General features: G+C 38.9%; 1 protein-coding gene across 1 annotated transcript in view; it reads left to right on the forward strand.

The window, feature by feature from the left end:
* Positions 1–1,550: 1,550 nt before the first annotated feature.
* Positions 1,551–17,551, forward strand: part of trpm4a (transient receptor potential cation channel, subfamily M, member 4a) — a 42,190-nt gene continuing 26,189 nt past the window's right edge. Inside the window, exons 1-3 of the mRNA XM_017697429.2 lie at positions 1,551–1,686; positions 13,586–13,647; positions 14,242–14,419. Coding sequence (XP_017552918.1) covers positions 1,621–1,686; positions 13,586–13,647; positions 14,242–14,419 — 306 coding nt within the window. The 5' untranslated portion in view covers positions 1,551–1,620. The remainder of the gene's footprint in view (positions 1,687–13,585; positions 13,648–14,241; positions 14,420–17,551) is intronic.

The raw sequence follows: 17,551 nt of genomic DNA on the forward strand, positions 1-17,551 counted from the left end.
TGCACACCTCACTACTGTCTCACTATCCTCATACATGTCCTGCACCACTCAAACATACTTTTCAGCTACACCTGACTTCCTCATACAGTACCACAGTTCCTCTCTTGGCACCCTTTCATATGCCTTCTCTAGATCCACTACGACACAATGTAGCTCTTTCTGACCTTCTCTGTACTTTTCTACCAACACTCTCAATGCAAAAATTGGGCATTTCACTTTCTGGGCATGAAACCAAACTGCTGCTCACTGATCTGAACCTCTCGCCTTAGCCTTGCTTCAACAACTCTTTCCCATACCTTCATGGTGTGGCTCATCAACTTTATACCTCTGTAGTTACTGCAGCTCTGCACATCACCCTTGTTCTTAAAAATTGGGACCAGTACACTACTTCTCCAGTCATCAGGCATCCTCTCACTCTCCAGGATTTTGTTAAACAACCTGGTTAAAAAGTCCACTGCCTCTCTCCTAAACATCTCCATACCTCTACAGGTATGTCATCTGGACCAACTGCCTTTCCATTCTTCATCCTTTTTAAAGCTGCCCTCACTTTCACCTTACTAATTCTCTGCACTTCCTGATCCAGTATCTCTCCCCCCATTGTCCTCCTCTCTCTCTCGTTTTCCTCATTCATTAGTTCTTCAAAGTACTCCTTCCATCTACTCATCACTCTCTGTTCACTCACTAGTACATTTCCCTCTCCATTATTATCAGCCTAACCTGCTGTACATCCTTTCCAGCCCTATCTCTCTGTTTAGCCAAACGATACAAGTCCTTTACTCCTTCTTTACTGTCCAGCCTCTCATACAGCTCATCATAGGCCTGAGCCTTTGCCTTTGCCACCATTCTTTTCGCTATGCGACTAGCCTCACAGAACTCCTGCCTACTTCCTTCATCTCTCTGGTTATCCCACTTTTTCTTAGTTGCCTTCTTCTTCTGAATACTCTCCTGGACTTCCTCATTCCACCACCAACTTTCCTTGTCTTCTTTCCTCTGACCAGACGACACACCCAACACATTTTTGCCAGTTTCTCTCACCACCTTAGCTGTAGTTTCCCAGTCCTCAGGTAGCTTCTCACTGCCCCCAAGGGCCTGTTGCAATTTTTCCCTGAACTGCCTGCAACCATCCTCCTCCTTGTATTTTAATTCCCCTAATATGTGAATATATTATATATATATATATATATATATATATATATATATATATTATATATATATTTATGTATCTATTGTTTGACTTTTAATTTGTTATTTTAGAGTACTTTGCTGCTGTTAATTCACCCATTTAGTGTAGTAGTGGTATATGTTGTAGTGATGTGTTATAATTGTTTGGAATAATCTCCTCAATAAAAAAAGTCCTAAAAAAATCCCTCCTTTAAAAAACACTTCCCTCCTCTCCAGACCAGCCTCCTCCACCTGTGTTGGGCGTGGCCGCTCTGAGGGGAAGGTTCCCGGATGGTCGACAGAGCGGTAGAGCTCGAGCTGGCGCAGGGAGCGGCTACATCCCGAAGCGCGTTTGGAGGTCAGCCTGGAGTAGATGGCTGTGGAGACCCACCGGTTCTGACTGGCCCCCTCTGGAAGTCCAGTACCGTACAGCGCCTGTAGGGAGTGGACAGAGAAGTCATGACTCTGACAGAGAAAGAAAACGAAGATAACAGAAACGGAGCTGGGAAGAGCGAGAAAGACCAGGTTAGTCTGAATTACCTCCCTGAACTCGACTAGCTGCGGTTAGTTGGCCAGAGCTTTGGGAGTTTTCCTCCTCTGTGAAGCTCCGCTTTAGTCCCTCAGACTGTCAGCCCGAGCAAAACCAAACAGGAAGTTCATTTCTTGTTTAGGGAAAAGTTTCCAGCGCACACGAACATGTTTCACTGTGGCTTTAGGTTAAAAAAAAAAAATCAAAGAAGCCAAAAAAGCTCTGCTGACAAAAAGCAAGCCATTAAGTTTCTGTTCAAGTGTCCAGCAGTCACTTATGGGGTTTAGTGTTTTGCTGATGGGTTCCCTGTTGAAAAAGGTCCATTATATGTTATTCTGTTTTGCTCCTCTGTGGGTTGGTATGATTGGGGGTGGACCAAAATGTTTGGGGGAGAAAATGGGGAAAAATTTTGAGCATAGACAGTGCTGTTCTCTATTTTCTTGTAATTAATGCTGTGATATGTTTGCTTTTGGTCTTGCTCTTTAAAGAAAATAAAAAAAAAAAAAAAAAAGAAGAAAAAGGTCCATTAGGATTAAAACTGAGTGTTTTTTGCTTTTTTGCTGATGGGATTGGAATTAATGGTTTCCAATAGAAACCATTTAAAATCAGTCATTTGTCATTTGTTAACCCATTAGAATCCTTTACACTGTGATATCAACCTGTTAAAAAGCGCATTAAAAACAACAGCAACACTTTTCACAGCTGTGTAAAGGATTGTACTGCGTTAACAGGTGTTCTAGGACAGAGTCCAGATCCATTTGATGGTTTCTCAATGGTATCTAAAGATGTTCTATTACAAAAGGACAGCCAATCAGAACAGAGCTCATTTTTCATACATCGAAAAGCCACAATAACTAAACCAGCCTGTTTAATCTTAAGGGCTAAAAGAGACTGGAAAGCGGTCCAGTACAACTAATTATGGGTCTGTTTGGCACATAAAACCCCACAATAAGTTCAAATAAAGTACAATACTGAAATAAGTTTTTGCTGGGAAAAAAGTGTTAGTTCCCGATGGTTTTGTAATGTGTTTTGGCTTTTTTTGATGGGTTGATATCACAATATAAAACCTCCTAATGGTGTAACTGGTGAAAATGGATGATTCAAAATGCACCTGATGGCTTCCTACAGGTGTTCTTCAGTAAACGAGTTGTCTCTAATGGTAACCAAAACCAGGTACATAAAACCAATATTGTTCTGAAAGCACAACCAGGTTTTAATCCTAATGGTCTTTTTCAGCAGCGAGGAGATCTGCACAAACTTCATTCTGTGGTCTCTAAGCTGCTGGGTGTAGTTTACTGTAGAACAAGCTGGAATTGTGGAATAAATTAAGTCAAGACTCTGAAGCTGCAGCTTTAAAACACCGGTATGATCATGTGTTATAACGCAGAAGGTCCCACCGACCTTAATTACTCATCCATGGCCACACGTGTGTAAAACCGAGCACCTAGGCCTGCAGACTGCTTCTACAAACATTAGTGAAAGAATTGGTCGCTCTCAGGAGCTCAGTGAATTCCAGCATGGTACTGTGATAGGAGTCCAGTCCAGTCGTGAAATTTCCTCACTACTGAATGTTCCAGAGTCAACTGTCGGTGGTATTATAACAAAGTGGAAATGATTGGGAACGACAGCTCAGCCATGAAGTGGTAGACCACGTAAAATGACAGAGTGGGATCAGTGGGTGATGAGGTCACCAACTTTCTGCAGAGTTAGTCACTACAGACATCTAAATTTCATGTGGCCTTCATATCAGCTCTATAACAGCGTATAGAGCTTCATGGAATAGGTTTCTATGGCCGAGCAGCTGCATCACCAAGCGCAATGCAAAGCGTTGAACGCGGTGGTGTAAAGTACCGCCACTGGACTCTAGAGCAGTGGAGACGTGTTCTCTGGAGTGACGAATCATGCTTCTCCGTCTGGCAATCTGATTGATGACTCTGGGTTTGGTGATTGCCAACGGTACTAGTCTGACTGCATTGTGCCAAGTGTATGGTGAAGGGGGGAGTTATGCTGTGGGGTTGTTTTTCAGGAGTTGGGCTTGGTCCTTTAGTTCCAGTGAAAAGAACTCTTAATGCTTCAGCAGACCAAGAGATTTGGGGATGGCCCCTTCCTGTTCCAACATAACTGTGCACCTGTACACAAAGCAAGGTCCAGGGATCAGCGAGTTTGGTGTGGAGTCTTGGCCTCAACCCAATAGAACACTTTTGGGATGAATTAGAGCAGAGATTCTGAGCCAGGCCTTCTTGTCCAAAATCAGTGTCTGACCTCACAAATGCGTTTTTGGAAGAATGGTCAAAAATTCCCATAAACACACTCCTAACCCTTGTGGAAAACCTCCCCAGAAGAGTTGACGCTGTTATAGCTGCAAAGGGTGGGCCAACATCATATTAAATCCCATGGATTAAGAATGGGATGTCACTCGAGTTTGTATGCGTGTGAAGGCAGACAAGCAAATACAGTGTAATTAAGGCCTTCATAAGCATCTGAATATATGAGCCAGGTTTGCTGGATCTGATCTCTCCGGGGTGGTAGATCTCCAGGACCAGGATTGAGCACCCCTGTGTTAAACCATCAGAATCTTTAACACTGTGATATTAGCCCATCAAGAAAATGCAGAATTGCTTTACTCACTGTTAAACGCTGTCATGAGCCAAAAAAACTTTGAATGGTTTCTATGATTGTTTTCAGTAGGGAGGATCTAAAGCCCAGTCTCATACGGCACACTCACAGTCCTGCATTCCACACTTGTGCATGCACGTGAGAACCACAAGGCTGTAGGGCAGGAGCGCTTGATCCTGGTGCTGGACATCTACCACCCTGCAGAGTTTGGCTCCATCCAGGCAGTGACAGCCTTCAGGGATTCGAATATTAGAGCCAGAAGGGTTTTTGAACTCTCCAGGACCAGCATTGAGCACCCCTGCTCTACAGGTCTCATTTTACTCTTGACAGAGTGCTCAAGAGTGCCCCTCTATGACGGTGTTACTCAACCCTGCTCCTGGAGACCCACTTCACTGCACTTTTTAGTGTTTTTAGTAGTGATCCAAGTAATCGGCTCATGAACAGTGTCTTATTGAGATTATTTGACATGATTACTTGTTGACTTTGGACACAGCATGCATTTATTGAACATAGAAAAATTAAGTTGATTTCCTTGAAATAAAATATAAAATAAATTAAGTGAAAACAAATAAAAAAATAAGGGGAAAAGGTGCACTAGATTTATACTGCAAGACTAAATGTGGCACAATATTGTTTTGTCTCCATTATCTTGTATTTATAATTGTTCAAAGTCATTTACATTTACAGCATTTGGCTGACGCTCTTATCCAGAGCGACTTACAATTTGATCATTTTACACAAGTAGGCGAAGGTGGTGTTAGGAGTCTTGCCCAAGGACCCTTATTGGTATAGTGTAGGGTGCTTACCCAGGTGGGGGATTGAACCCCAGCCTACAGCATAGAAGGCAGAGGTGTTAACCACTACACTATCCAACCACTACAAAATCGTAATTTGAAGATAGAATTTGATTAATTACCCCACTGTATTATGCGCACATACTGCGGCCTTCATTGTTATAACTGTGCTGAAATGGGTTCCTGGAGAAAGGTGTGTAAGAGGATCTTCAGTCATCTGTGCAAGGAGCTGCCGCCGACTGTTTTTTTTTTATTGGTGTTTTGTTCTGAGCGTGCTGAAAACAGTCTCTGAGGTTGTGCTGGTGGTGTAGGAAAGCTGCACTTTTTAATTATTTTAAAATATTTATTTATCTTCCGACCTTAGTACTCAATCTGTAAAGCATGTAGACTTGAATTTAAACCTTGCTTGTTTAGAGCACGTGTTGCAGTCTGAATGTTCTCCAGGAGGGGTCGCTAAGGATAAGACCTGTGGATAAATCAGTGAGTGTGTTTACAGGCACTTAATAATCCGATAACTGCAGAAAATTGCATTTTGTTAGTAATCCGATCATGTTTCCATGCTCTTGAGTACTCAGATAATGGGGAAACTGGGTCTATATGAGTCAGATATTAATCTGATTTCTGCTTTGCAACCAGTGAATAAGCTTAAAGAAGAAAACGTGACATAAACACAATGTAAAACTTTAAGAATTGTCAATTTACCTGACATAATGAATATACATCATCTATAAGATGAAGAAAATTTAAATCCTTAATTTTGTCAAGCATATCTTTGGTTTCCGCGTCTCTCCAAAAGTGTTCTGCTGCCATAGGCGATGTTGCTCGCTCATTTTTGGTATTGCTGTCTGTTTTTGCATATGCACAGACTAATAAATCAGAGTAAGAGTTCACATGCACTGAGAAATCTGATTACTGAGCTAAAATCCAGCTTTTTTTTTATCTGTCTCTCTATTTGTAGGCTTTAATCCAATCTAAGAAATTGATTTGTGCTGTTTACATGACCATTGGAATAATCAGATAACTGCAGAAATTATGATCACATTATTGAGTGCATATTAATGCACTCAGTGAGACGTGATGTAACTGCTTGAAACGAGAGTGAGAAGCTACAGTTGTGGAGGAGTTGGGAACATTGACCGTATATATAATGTTCAGTGATTGGTTGGAACATGCAGACACTGTTGCTCTCTGTGACCATCAGTGATAAAAATTGGAAAATGTTCAGTCTGAACTCACATTTTCATGTTCAGGTTTGTATACACTACTGTTTAAATGGAAACTTTTTTTAGGGTCATGTTTGAACAAATTGATTGAAAAAACATGATTAATCATGAGAAACTGATGCTATTAATCACAGTCAATTATTTTAATTTATTTGACAGCCGTGGTGATCTTAGCTAGATGCTGATGTTAATAATGTAAAGATGCTAAATGAATTCCAAAAGGGGTCTTTAGAGCAAAACTATAGAACAGAGAAAGAAGTAAAAAGAACCTCCACATAACCTAAAGGTTCTATATCGGTGACCAAGCGCTTTTCCTACTGTTGTACGCTGAAGCTGGGAAGCAGTTGGGAACCTTTAAGACTGTGGGCCTACAGGTGAAAGGAAAAATGCTCAGGTAACATCATGCTGGGGGTGGTGGGGGTGGTGGTGGGGGTGGTTGTTCAAAATTAAAGGTTAACAGTTGTGCTATTTGCACTTCTGCTCATTTTCAAATCACCTTTCATTGGCAGTTTTTAGTTAATTTCACTTATAACTATGGATTTAACATAAATCAGACTGTAAATGTATTTCAGAATTTTTATTTACCATGTCAAGTATTTTGAGAACAATCAGAAGTTATTAAATGATGAACAATATACTGTAATTATTTATTAATGGAATTTTCCCTTTATTCGGTCTCTAGATTATTTTATTGTAACTTTGCTCTCAGTGCTGTACAGCCTTCAAAAACATTTAGAAGTCACCTGTTTATCTTTCTAGACATATTTCCTTGTGTGTTTTGCACAGCTTCTGAATTATTTGCATACTTGCAAAGTTGCATAATTCTAGCATCATATTACATTTGTTTTTGATAGCCATTAAGTACAAGTTACATGTTTTTTTATGTAAAGAAAAAACATAAAACATTAAATATTAAGAGTTACACATGAGCCTCAAAAACGAAATACAATTTCATGTAAACATCATGCCTTTAGTACAGCTTCAGTTCCTTTAGGAGACTCACTTTCAGTTTCTCAAAGAATCTGCAGACACACCTCCAGAGTTCAGTCTTAGAAGCTGGTTGATCATTTTCTGAAGTAAACAGACACTTTCAGCGGTGTTGAGGTCTGGACTCTGGGGTGGTCAGTCCATCAGTCAGCGCCTTTGTTTGATGTGTCCATCTCCTTTTCTCAGTGAAGTTCTTCTTGATGGCTACACATCCTTTCAGACCTATAGGGTTATGTCATCCTCTCACAGTGGAAGGATGGACAAACTCCTGTGGATGTTCAGATCTGAAGTAGCTTGATTTTCTCCTCTCTCTCAAAGATAATGGCCATTTTCACTGGAAGTTGGTGTTCAGTTTTGCACAGCACTGCTCGTTTAACGCTGGTGGAGTTTGTTTAGGGTTGTTGATTTTGCTGTGTGTAGAGTCTGGGTGTTATGCTTATGTGCAGACATACTTAGAAAAGTCTGTTATGTTGTCTCTCAGTGGTTGTCATCTGACCAGTGAGCATGTGATGATTGGTTTGGGGATTTTTGAGTTTTTTTTTTTTTTTTTCCCCTCCTTCAGCAGCCTCTGCTCTGAACCCAGTTAGACCTGAGGCCACGGGTATTTCTCACTCCTCTGCAAGTGTGTCTCTAGGGCTGAAAACATACTGAAAGTTATTAGTTCTGTGAAATCAGAACATTTTAACATTCATTGTTGGAATCAAATAAGTTGTTGACTTAAACCATAGTGTGGCCTTTTTGCAAAGCTTCAGGAAAATTTCTTCAAAATAATAGTTTTGTTGATGTCGATAGTTATTCTAACAGTAACTGAATGCAGTTGTTTCTTTGCAACCAAATAAACTTTGTCATATATTCACTAAAAGTACAAATTAATGTACAGTGAGCTAGCACCATAAAAGCAAACATAGCTATAGCAGCCACCTTGTAATGCCTTTGCAACAAATTAGGAGCCTCCCAACAACTACTTAACAGCTGCCCAACATACCAGAGCAACCATCTAGCAGCACCCTAGTAATTCATTGAATTTACTCATTTAAGCATATGTATTCCATCATGAATAGTTAACAAAAAATTGCATGCTAATTCATACATATAATTAGTGATTTCACATGGCTATGCAGGAACCTAGCAACACCAAAAGAGCTGCCTAGCAACCACATGGGATACCATGGCAACATCCTAGCAGCCATCTGAAACACTCTAGCAACCACCTGAAACAACATATGAACTACTAAGCAGCACCCTAACAGGCATCTAAGGTTCTAGCATCACCTTAGCAACCACCCGAAACACTAGAGCAACCACTTGGTAGTAACACTGTGTGGCACCATATGGTCCCATGTGGCACCATAGCAAACACCTTGTAATGTCATTGCAAGAACCTAGAAACCACCCAATAACTGCCTAACAGCTGCCCAGTGTACTATAGCAACCATCTGGCAGCACTATACTGTGAGGGATTACTTAGAATGTGTACTCACTCTTGTGTAGTATAAATTCTCCCTCTCTCCCGCTCTCTCTCCCGATCGCTCTTTCTTGCTCTCTCTCTCATATGACTGTGTGTTCTGCTCCAGGAAGCGCTGTAAGGCACATGAGACCTTCTAGTAAAAGCAGATTATTAACCTAGCAGTAAATCTGCACTCTTGCAAAGTTTGACAGTAGCCAGTTGTTTATAACAAGACCTTACATGAAAAGCCAACCATAACCATTTTTGTACAGCATAGACACAGACAGGGCTAAATATGACTAGGCCAGAAGCAGCTCTGGTCAGCAGGAGATTAATAACCTTTAGTAACCTTTATCAATCCGGTTTAGGCCCCCTGTTGGACTTCTGAGGGTTGTTAGGTTGGAACAGAAACCAGTAGAGCCACATAAAAAAAAACAACTGCAGTAGAGTGTTTGTTTTTCTCGTTTCACACGCTGCGCTACGATAAGTCCAATTGAACAGGGCTAATCATGCTAAATGTGCAATTTGGTAGCATTCAGAATTGACAATATGCTCAGAAACAAATTGTCAATAACAATATGATATTGTTCACCACTGTCTTAAAATAAACTTTTTATCTATTTATTTATGTTTAACTTAGGGGTTTTTTTTGTTTTTTTTTTTACTTTTACAACTAATACGATAAAGCTAAAGCAACCAAACATGGAGGGAAAAATACATTTACCCAAAAAAAAATGGGGTAAATAAATATATAAAGCAGGTTCTGTTACAAAACAATGTAAGAAGGCCAAAAATAAAAAATAGTAAAATTTCAGTGCTCATTCGGTGCAACTGCACGTCAGTTTTAAAATGTATGAGTTCCTTTTGTATCTGAGTCTTCATGTTAGTTTATACATTATGACCCCAAATATAGACCCCAAAGGCAGAAGAAGGTGGATTTTAAGCTCAGCACAATCTGTGCCAGCCATTTCCTACTAATGGGAACTTTTATCATACTTTAATTTCCGCTTATTTATTTCACTACTGCAAAATGAAGAGGCTGGCACGTCTCTGATGTTGGAAAGTGTTTCTGCTTTAAATGATTATGATCACTTCTTACATGAGAATCTTTGAGCCTTCTGCATCTTCATCCTGGCTGCGCCTCTGTGTCTCTGTATGTTCTGTTCTTCATTATCGATGGAATGTGAGTGAGTTGCGATCAGCTCACCGTGTGACGTAAGTGACGCATGCTGTGAGGTTTTACTAAAAAAAAAACTGCTTTAGCAGAGGAGAGAGAGAAAATTGGTTCACTCAACATCTGAAACATGAGAAGGCATTGAACACACAAATCCTTCTCATTTATCATCCTACATTTTTTGAACGTTTCATTTATTTCTGGCATTTATGACGTGTATGTTTTTTGTTTTTTTAATATACATGTATCGTCATAAATGAGTTGAGAAAAAAGATTATCTAGTGGTGGAGTCCGAGTCGTGGCTGAAACCAGAGTAAGATTTTTTTTTAAATTTTTTTTACCTTTTTAAACCTCTCTTTATCCCTTAAAAATTGATCATGTTTTTGACACTGTCGCTGAGAATTCAGTTCTCCATGATATGGGCTCTTTTATTCATATAACTCTGAGCCTTGTGCTGAGTTTTGTGAATAAAAGTCAGGGTCATGGTATTTGCAGAATGCATCACAGTTTCAGTATCAGATGTGCCCTTCAGAGCAGATATGGGTTCACTCTGCTGAAAATGTCTTATAAACTTGCCATGGCTTGTGTAAACTCAACTATTCTGTAAATAAGTTGTAAGATTAAAAATTAAGGAGCTATTTTGCCTCACCCTGCATGTACCGCTACAGCAAGGGTGCACAACTCTGGTCCTGGGCTGGTGTCCTGATTGTGTTTCTACTCCAACACACTCACTAGACCTGTCAATTAACAGTAAAGTGTAATCAGGTGTGTTCAAGCAGGTGAATCACCAAACTGTTGCACACCAGCCCTCCAGAGTTGTGCACCCATGCAACACAGCAGGAATTTAAATGATTTTAAAATACATTTAAGATCAAACGTTTTAAAACTGTCGTGAGACCTTGGTTATGTTTACATGCATTTTTGCCAATCCGATTCAATACAGTCCGAATACAGATTCACACTGAGGTGTTTATATGCACACTCTATTTAACAATTTGATGATTGTTTACATGCTCACTACAAGTAATCCAATCCGGAATGACGCTCATGAGGTCCAGTCAGCATGAGATGAGTTTCCAGCTGGCACACTTGTGGTTTTACATGCTTTAAAATTAAGTCAGACTCAGAAAAACATACTTCACATGTGCTTATACAGCGAGAAGAAGGCATCATGTTCTGAGACACATGCTGGAAGTCCGTCCCACGACCGTCTTTTAAACTTCAGAGCATGAACTTTCTCCTCTGCAGACCAGTTTCTGTTCCGCAATGTTATAAACTTTTGTTGTGACGCGACGCACATGCGTAGAACGTACTTACACATTCCAATTGGGAATGTAATCAGATACAGGCGTTTACGTGTGCATTGTTCTTCTATTTAATGACTTATTTACATGGTTATCCACCTTGTTCAATCAGATAGAAATTGTATTCTGAATCGGACTAGACTGTTCCATGTAAACACCACAATTGGAAGTATTCTATTCTTATTGAGCTATTAGTCAAATTATTAACAGATTATTAGGCTGCATGTAAACATGGCTAGTGAGTGTATTTACATGCACATAATAATCCAGTAACTGTAGAAATAAACTCACAAAATAAGACGTGATGTAAATGTATTGTAAAACTCAAACTTCATGTTGTGGCTTTTTTTTAAGCATCGCTTTACTTGAAAATATTAACATATATCATCTAGAAGATCAGATATTTTAAGTCTTTCATTTCGTCAAGCATGTGTTTGGTTCCAGCGTCACTCAGAGAGTTTTATTGCTGTCTCTTGGGTGTTGTGTTAAACACTTCCTGCTTATTTCTGGTGCTGCTGTCTGTTTTTGCACATGCACAGATTGAGAAATCTGAAAGAAATCAGAGTAAGAGTTCACATGCACTGAGGAATCTGATTACTGAGCTAAAATCCAGCTCTCTGTCAGATTTCTTAATCGAATTTCTAGACCTTACTCTGATCTAAGAAATCGGAGTGTGCTATTTACTTGACCACCTGAATAATCAGAAAACTGCAGAAATCAGATTATGATTGGAGTACTATGTGCATGTAAATGCACTCAATATCTCAGAGATCAGGCACTGTATTCATAACAATGTCAAGCAGTAACATTCTGTGAGGGAACAGTTCTGACTTTGTAGGTTTGTCTCATCAAACCACTCTGAATGACTGTTTTGCATCTTAATGTAGTGTTGTAGTTAAGGCCACAAGAGGCGAGTCTGAGCTGAGGCTTGGACTTTGTAACAGTCGAGTCTGAGTCAAGGTCAAGACCATGACTGTTTTACTATGGTACAGTTGTAGTCCAACTTTGCGTTGTAATTTATGGAAGGAAATGGGGTTCTTCTGTCTGTCTCCTCTAAAACAGTCAGAATCAAAACCTAAAGTCAACTGAATATATACCAAACAATATACATTATATTATTAATCCAAAACACACTAATAATAACATTCTGATCTGCCCTCAGGGAATGTTTGAAATGTGGTACCAATGAACAACAAACAAATCAAATCCGCTAAGGAAAGATTAAGTAGAAACAGATTTTAAACAGATTTTTATTTAACATGTAGGACTGTTTTATTCTCTTTGAAGGTTTTGTTGACCTTCAATCACACATTTTATATTATTATTACGGTTGCATTACTTAGACCAAGACAAGACACAGTCAAAATGATAAAGCTGTTAATTTATGGCCTTGAGACTCAAATACTGCGACACTATTTTGAACATGCAGAATTTTATTTATTTTTTTAATTGGTGTGATTCTATCTTAATGTCTTTTCTGAATGTGTGCTGTACAACACAGTAAAAGCTGATGACTTGCAGCAGTTTTTCCCTTGAAGTACAATTTTAAACAAAGGAGGAAAAAAAAAAGTTTTGTCTAACTGGTTAGAAGCTCCTGAGTGGTAGAAGAGCTGTTAGGCATGCAGCATAAGTTGCCATGATGAGGCATCCGGTATAAAGTTATCCATAGTTGTGGATGTTTGGTAGTTGCTGTGTTTCCATTCTGAATTTCTGTCTGAGTGAGCTACAGAAATCTCAATAAATCTGTGGACCAGCAGTGGTTTTGTTTCATTTTTACTTAATATTTTATATTCTAAATTGGCCATTGTTTATTCTAAATATGCCAAAATTACAGTGGCAAAAAACAGGCAATGAAAACTTGAACGATTCAAAGAAAATTTTTATATAGAACACTAGATGGCATTAGCTGCAGATCACAGTTAAACCTTTAAATGTCCCTAACATACAGTAGATTTTTTTTTTAAAAAGTCCCATTTGATTGAGCTAGACACCTGGCATCTGTTTGTTTGTTTGTTTTTTTGGTACTGTTCCTTAGATCATTGTTGGAAGCGGTGGCACTAATTACATTATAGTGCAGCTCATTTTGAAATTATCTAATATAAATACAAAGTTAAAATAATTTTGCGTGCTGAATATGATTGTGCTACAGGCCTGACTTGGCCCTCAGGCCTTGTGTTTGCCACTAGGGGTTTATTTGAATGTGTTGATTCACTCAGATACCCAAAGTAGCTCTTCTGGGTCATCTGTAATTGTTTAAGATTTAATAAATTGATGATTTTATATGAGGAATCATTTGCACAGTGCAGCTCTATGTAAAATCCTAATGTTCTCAAACTCTTGTGTTTTCCAGGGCTGGATTCCAAAGATTGTAAAGAAAAAAGCCTGTACAACATTTTTGGAGGATCCCCTCAGGTACAGAGACGTGTTCTGTCTTGTCTGTTACTCATCTGTCAGTGTTTTTGGAGACAAGAGTGTGACTGAAACATGACCTCACCTGTCTCATTTCTTTAAAATGGAAAGAATGTACTGTACTGATTTCCACCCCATTTTCCAGTTTTATGACTTTACGTTGGGCTTAATGAGATGCTAATGAGAGCTGTGAACAGAGAAGGTCTATATTTAATAATCATATTGACTCTGAAGAGTGACTTTGGCTCTGGAGAGGAATGTTTATATGTGTATGTGGGCGTATTTGTAAGCTTTGTGATATTAACGGTTGGTTTGTGTTCCTCATTGCTGGCTGAGTTACAAGAATACTCATGCTAGAATTTTGGATTGGAGCTGCAGGACACTTTACATTATATGCAAGTGCTGTTTAGTTTCATATATGTTTCAAGCAACTAAAGTTGCTTGAAAGTTTCGCCATGTAACCAGACTTTTTGTCTGTGTGAATGTGAATGTGAATATGCAGTTTAGCCCATGAACTCCCAAAGCAGATACAAGGAAAATACCCTTTAATGAACCAGTTTATGAGTTTCTTTTGTTTTTCTGTCTGTCTCTGAGCAGTAATGGAGACCTGTGTCAGTGCGGGGGTGAGCGAGCGCTTCATGGCTCTGTGGCTACAGGTGATTATTTTGGCTCTGCTGTGGTCAGTAAGTGGGACTCCGCTGTGCACACATCCGAATATCCTACCGATGCCTTCGGAGAGCTGGAGTTTGCCGGGGCCAGACGCAGACACAGTCATGTAGGTGAAATACATGCACACTGTCACACATCTGAGCAGTGGCTCCTAAGCTTTGCTCTGAGGACCCCTGTCCTGCATATTGTTCATAAGTGTTCTTTCCAAAAATTCTTAAATATCAGGCCATATGGCTAACAAATCAGCTTTTATACCTAAATTAATTACTAAATTGGTAGTAGTAGTAGTAGTAGTAGTAGTAGTAGTAGTAGTAGTAGTAGTAGTAGTAGTAATTTCAGCTCATTAATTTTGAAACTTTTGAGATGCTTGGAAACTTAGCAATGTTTACATACTACATCAGTGCTTTTAATTACAAAGAATCAAGGAAAATTCAATGATCTGTGCTCTATAATGGAGGCCTGAGTATGTTTGGTGTACCTGGCTATGCATTGTGGAGTGCTGACTCATTAAATAATTAAAATTAAATTAATTGAGTTTCTATCTTACAGTTGTATGAATGGACAAAATAAGCTTAATCCAAATTTATTTAAGAACTTTTAATAGTTCAACTGTTACCTAAACATTAATCTCAAATGGTGTTTTGAAACTTGGCCATGTTTATGCATTACATCAACTCTTTGATTACAAAGGAAATCAAGAAACATTCAGTGATCTGGCCTCTTTATCGGGTGTGTGGTTTCAAATAGAAAGTAAAGGTTGAGCCATGTAACTGGACACTGGTGGCCTATCTATCTATCTATCTGGTCAGAAAATTGTGGGTTTTCCATCTTTTTCTTTAAGGAAAAAAGCGCTATAAGAAACATCCATACATTGTGGAGTGTTGACTCGTTAAATAATTAAATTAATTCATTTTATCTGTTGTAGCTGTATGAGTGTAGAAAATAGGATTAATCAGAATGTTATATTCATTTAAAAAAACTCAGCATAAATGCAAACATGACCATGAAAATAAGTTGAAACTGCCGTCTAGTTTTTTTTCGTGTTTTCGAGGAGAACTGGAGCTCCACTTTGCTCTTGCCTTTGTTAGTTTACAGGCTGTTAATGTATCCATAGATCTCCGTTCAGCACTGCCCAGTTTAGTAATCTGAAGGCGTAACTCCACCTCTAACGTTACTGATATTGCTGCTCTGCTGTGTGTTGTTTGTACATGATCCCTCAGACTTGATGCACTTGAGCGATTAATAAATTTATGGTGTGAAGGTAGCTGGAATTAACTTTGGTTTTATTAAGAGAACCTTCAATGGGACTTTTAAAATAAGTATTTATTTATATTACAATATCTTCAATAAATATTCTGTTTATTTATAAACCAGGCCAAGATCATCTGGCCAAAGCACCTCCTACTCTTCTAGGGTCAATAACGTTTTTAGCTGAACAGAGAGAAAACCAGAAGACATAATGGATAGGATGCTCAGGAGGACAGAAATATGCACTGGACAGGTACATGGTACTTTAAACTAAACAAATAGACCACTGAATTACTGAAATAGCTCCAACTCCACAATAAAAAAGCACATTTAAAAAACAAACAGTTAAAAAGCTAAATACAGCCCTTGAACTCGAGTCTGACCTGAGCCACAGCATTGTTTTGAGTCTGAACCCGACCTGAGCTCGTCAGAATTTTGTCTGAACCCCACCTGAACCACATCAAGAGTCTGAAACTCACCTGAATACAACGAAAATCTTATAGATTGGCTGTCTTTCATTGGGCTTCATTCAAAAAGCATTCAAAAAACTGTGAATGTCTGGACTGAATTACTCAGTGTATAAATGTGTTCATGCTTGTGACATCGCAACCATGATAAATTCAAAATGGCCCATTTTTGCTGTTTATTTGGCATATGTGGACAGTACAGACTAATCGGAAAATATGTTTTAACAGTGTTTGCATAAAACACTGTATTCTCATTAGAGAGAATTCTATGGTATGGGCCTGGTAACTGGGCCTGAGTGTGTGTGTTTTGCTGACTGGTGTGTTGACTCAGGCTGTGCTGTCACTCACATTCACACTGACATGGCTATGAATAGAGCAGGTGGAGGCACAAACTGTTAAGGACATGTTTGCGACGTGGTACATTTGTGAGTACAAGCATGAACGTGGGGGAGATATCGGTTGTCAGTCTTTCAGGTTTGTCTTGTGACCTTTACTGTATGTTTAAAATGTGATTGCCTGTGTCTCTCTGTGCCTTTAGCTTGGTCAAACAGCATGCAGATACATTCTCATTTATCATGCACATCTGAACCCCATGTTAAAGCAGTTCTTCAGTCATTTTCAGCATAATCTCATTCTACTGTGTCTGTATCGTTGCCTCAGACAATTTTTATTTCAGAAAAGTTTCCGTGAACCTTTCTTTAAAAAAGAGCAATGCTTCAAACTCATATATAATAGAAGTCAATGGGCAGTTGAAATGTGAATATGTAATATGAATTTGAAACTATAATAAAAGTAATAACAATAAAAGTGAATGTTTTATATACAAAATATGCATAAAAGTGTCAATTTAGTGTCTAAAATAACATTATAATCACCTCCTTGTGTCTATACTCATTGTCCATTTTATCAGCTCCATTTACTATATAGGTGAATTTTGCAGCTCTATAGTTACAGACTGTAGTCCATCTGTTTCTCTGCATACTTTGTTAGCCTCCATTTACCCTGTTCTTTAGTGGACAGGACCCCCATGGACCCTCACAGAGCAGGTATGTTTTGAGTGGTGGATCATTCTCAGCAATGTAGTAACACTGATGTTGTGGTGGTGTGTTAGTGTGTGTTGTGCTGGTCTGAGTGGATCAGACAGAGCAGTGCTGCTGGAGTTTTTAAACTCCTCATTGTCAGTGCTAGACTGAGAATAGTCCACTAACCAAAAATATCCACACAGATGAGCAAACACGAACACACACACTTTATATATATACATATACACACACAGCTCAAAGAAATAAAGGGAACACTCAAATAACACATCCTACATCTGAATGAATGAAATATTCTCATTGAATACTTTGTTCTGTACAAAGTTGAATATGCTGACAACAAAATCACACAAAAATCATCAATGGAAATCAAATTTATTAACCAATGGAGGCCTGGATTTGGAGTCACACACAGAATTAAAGTGGAAAAACACACTACAGGCTGATCCATCTTTGATGTAATGTCCTTAAAACAAGTCAAAA

The sequence above is a fragment of the Pygocentrus nattereri genome, chromosome 14 (assembly GCF_015220715.1).
Source record: "Pygocentrus nattereri isolate fPygNat1 chromosome 14, fPygNat1.pri, whole genome shotgun sequence".
Lineage (NCBI taxonomy): Eukaryota > Metazoa > Chordata > Actinopteri > Characiformes > Serrasalmidae > Pygocentrus > Pygocentrus nattereri.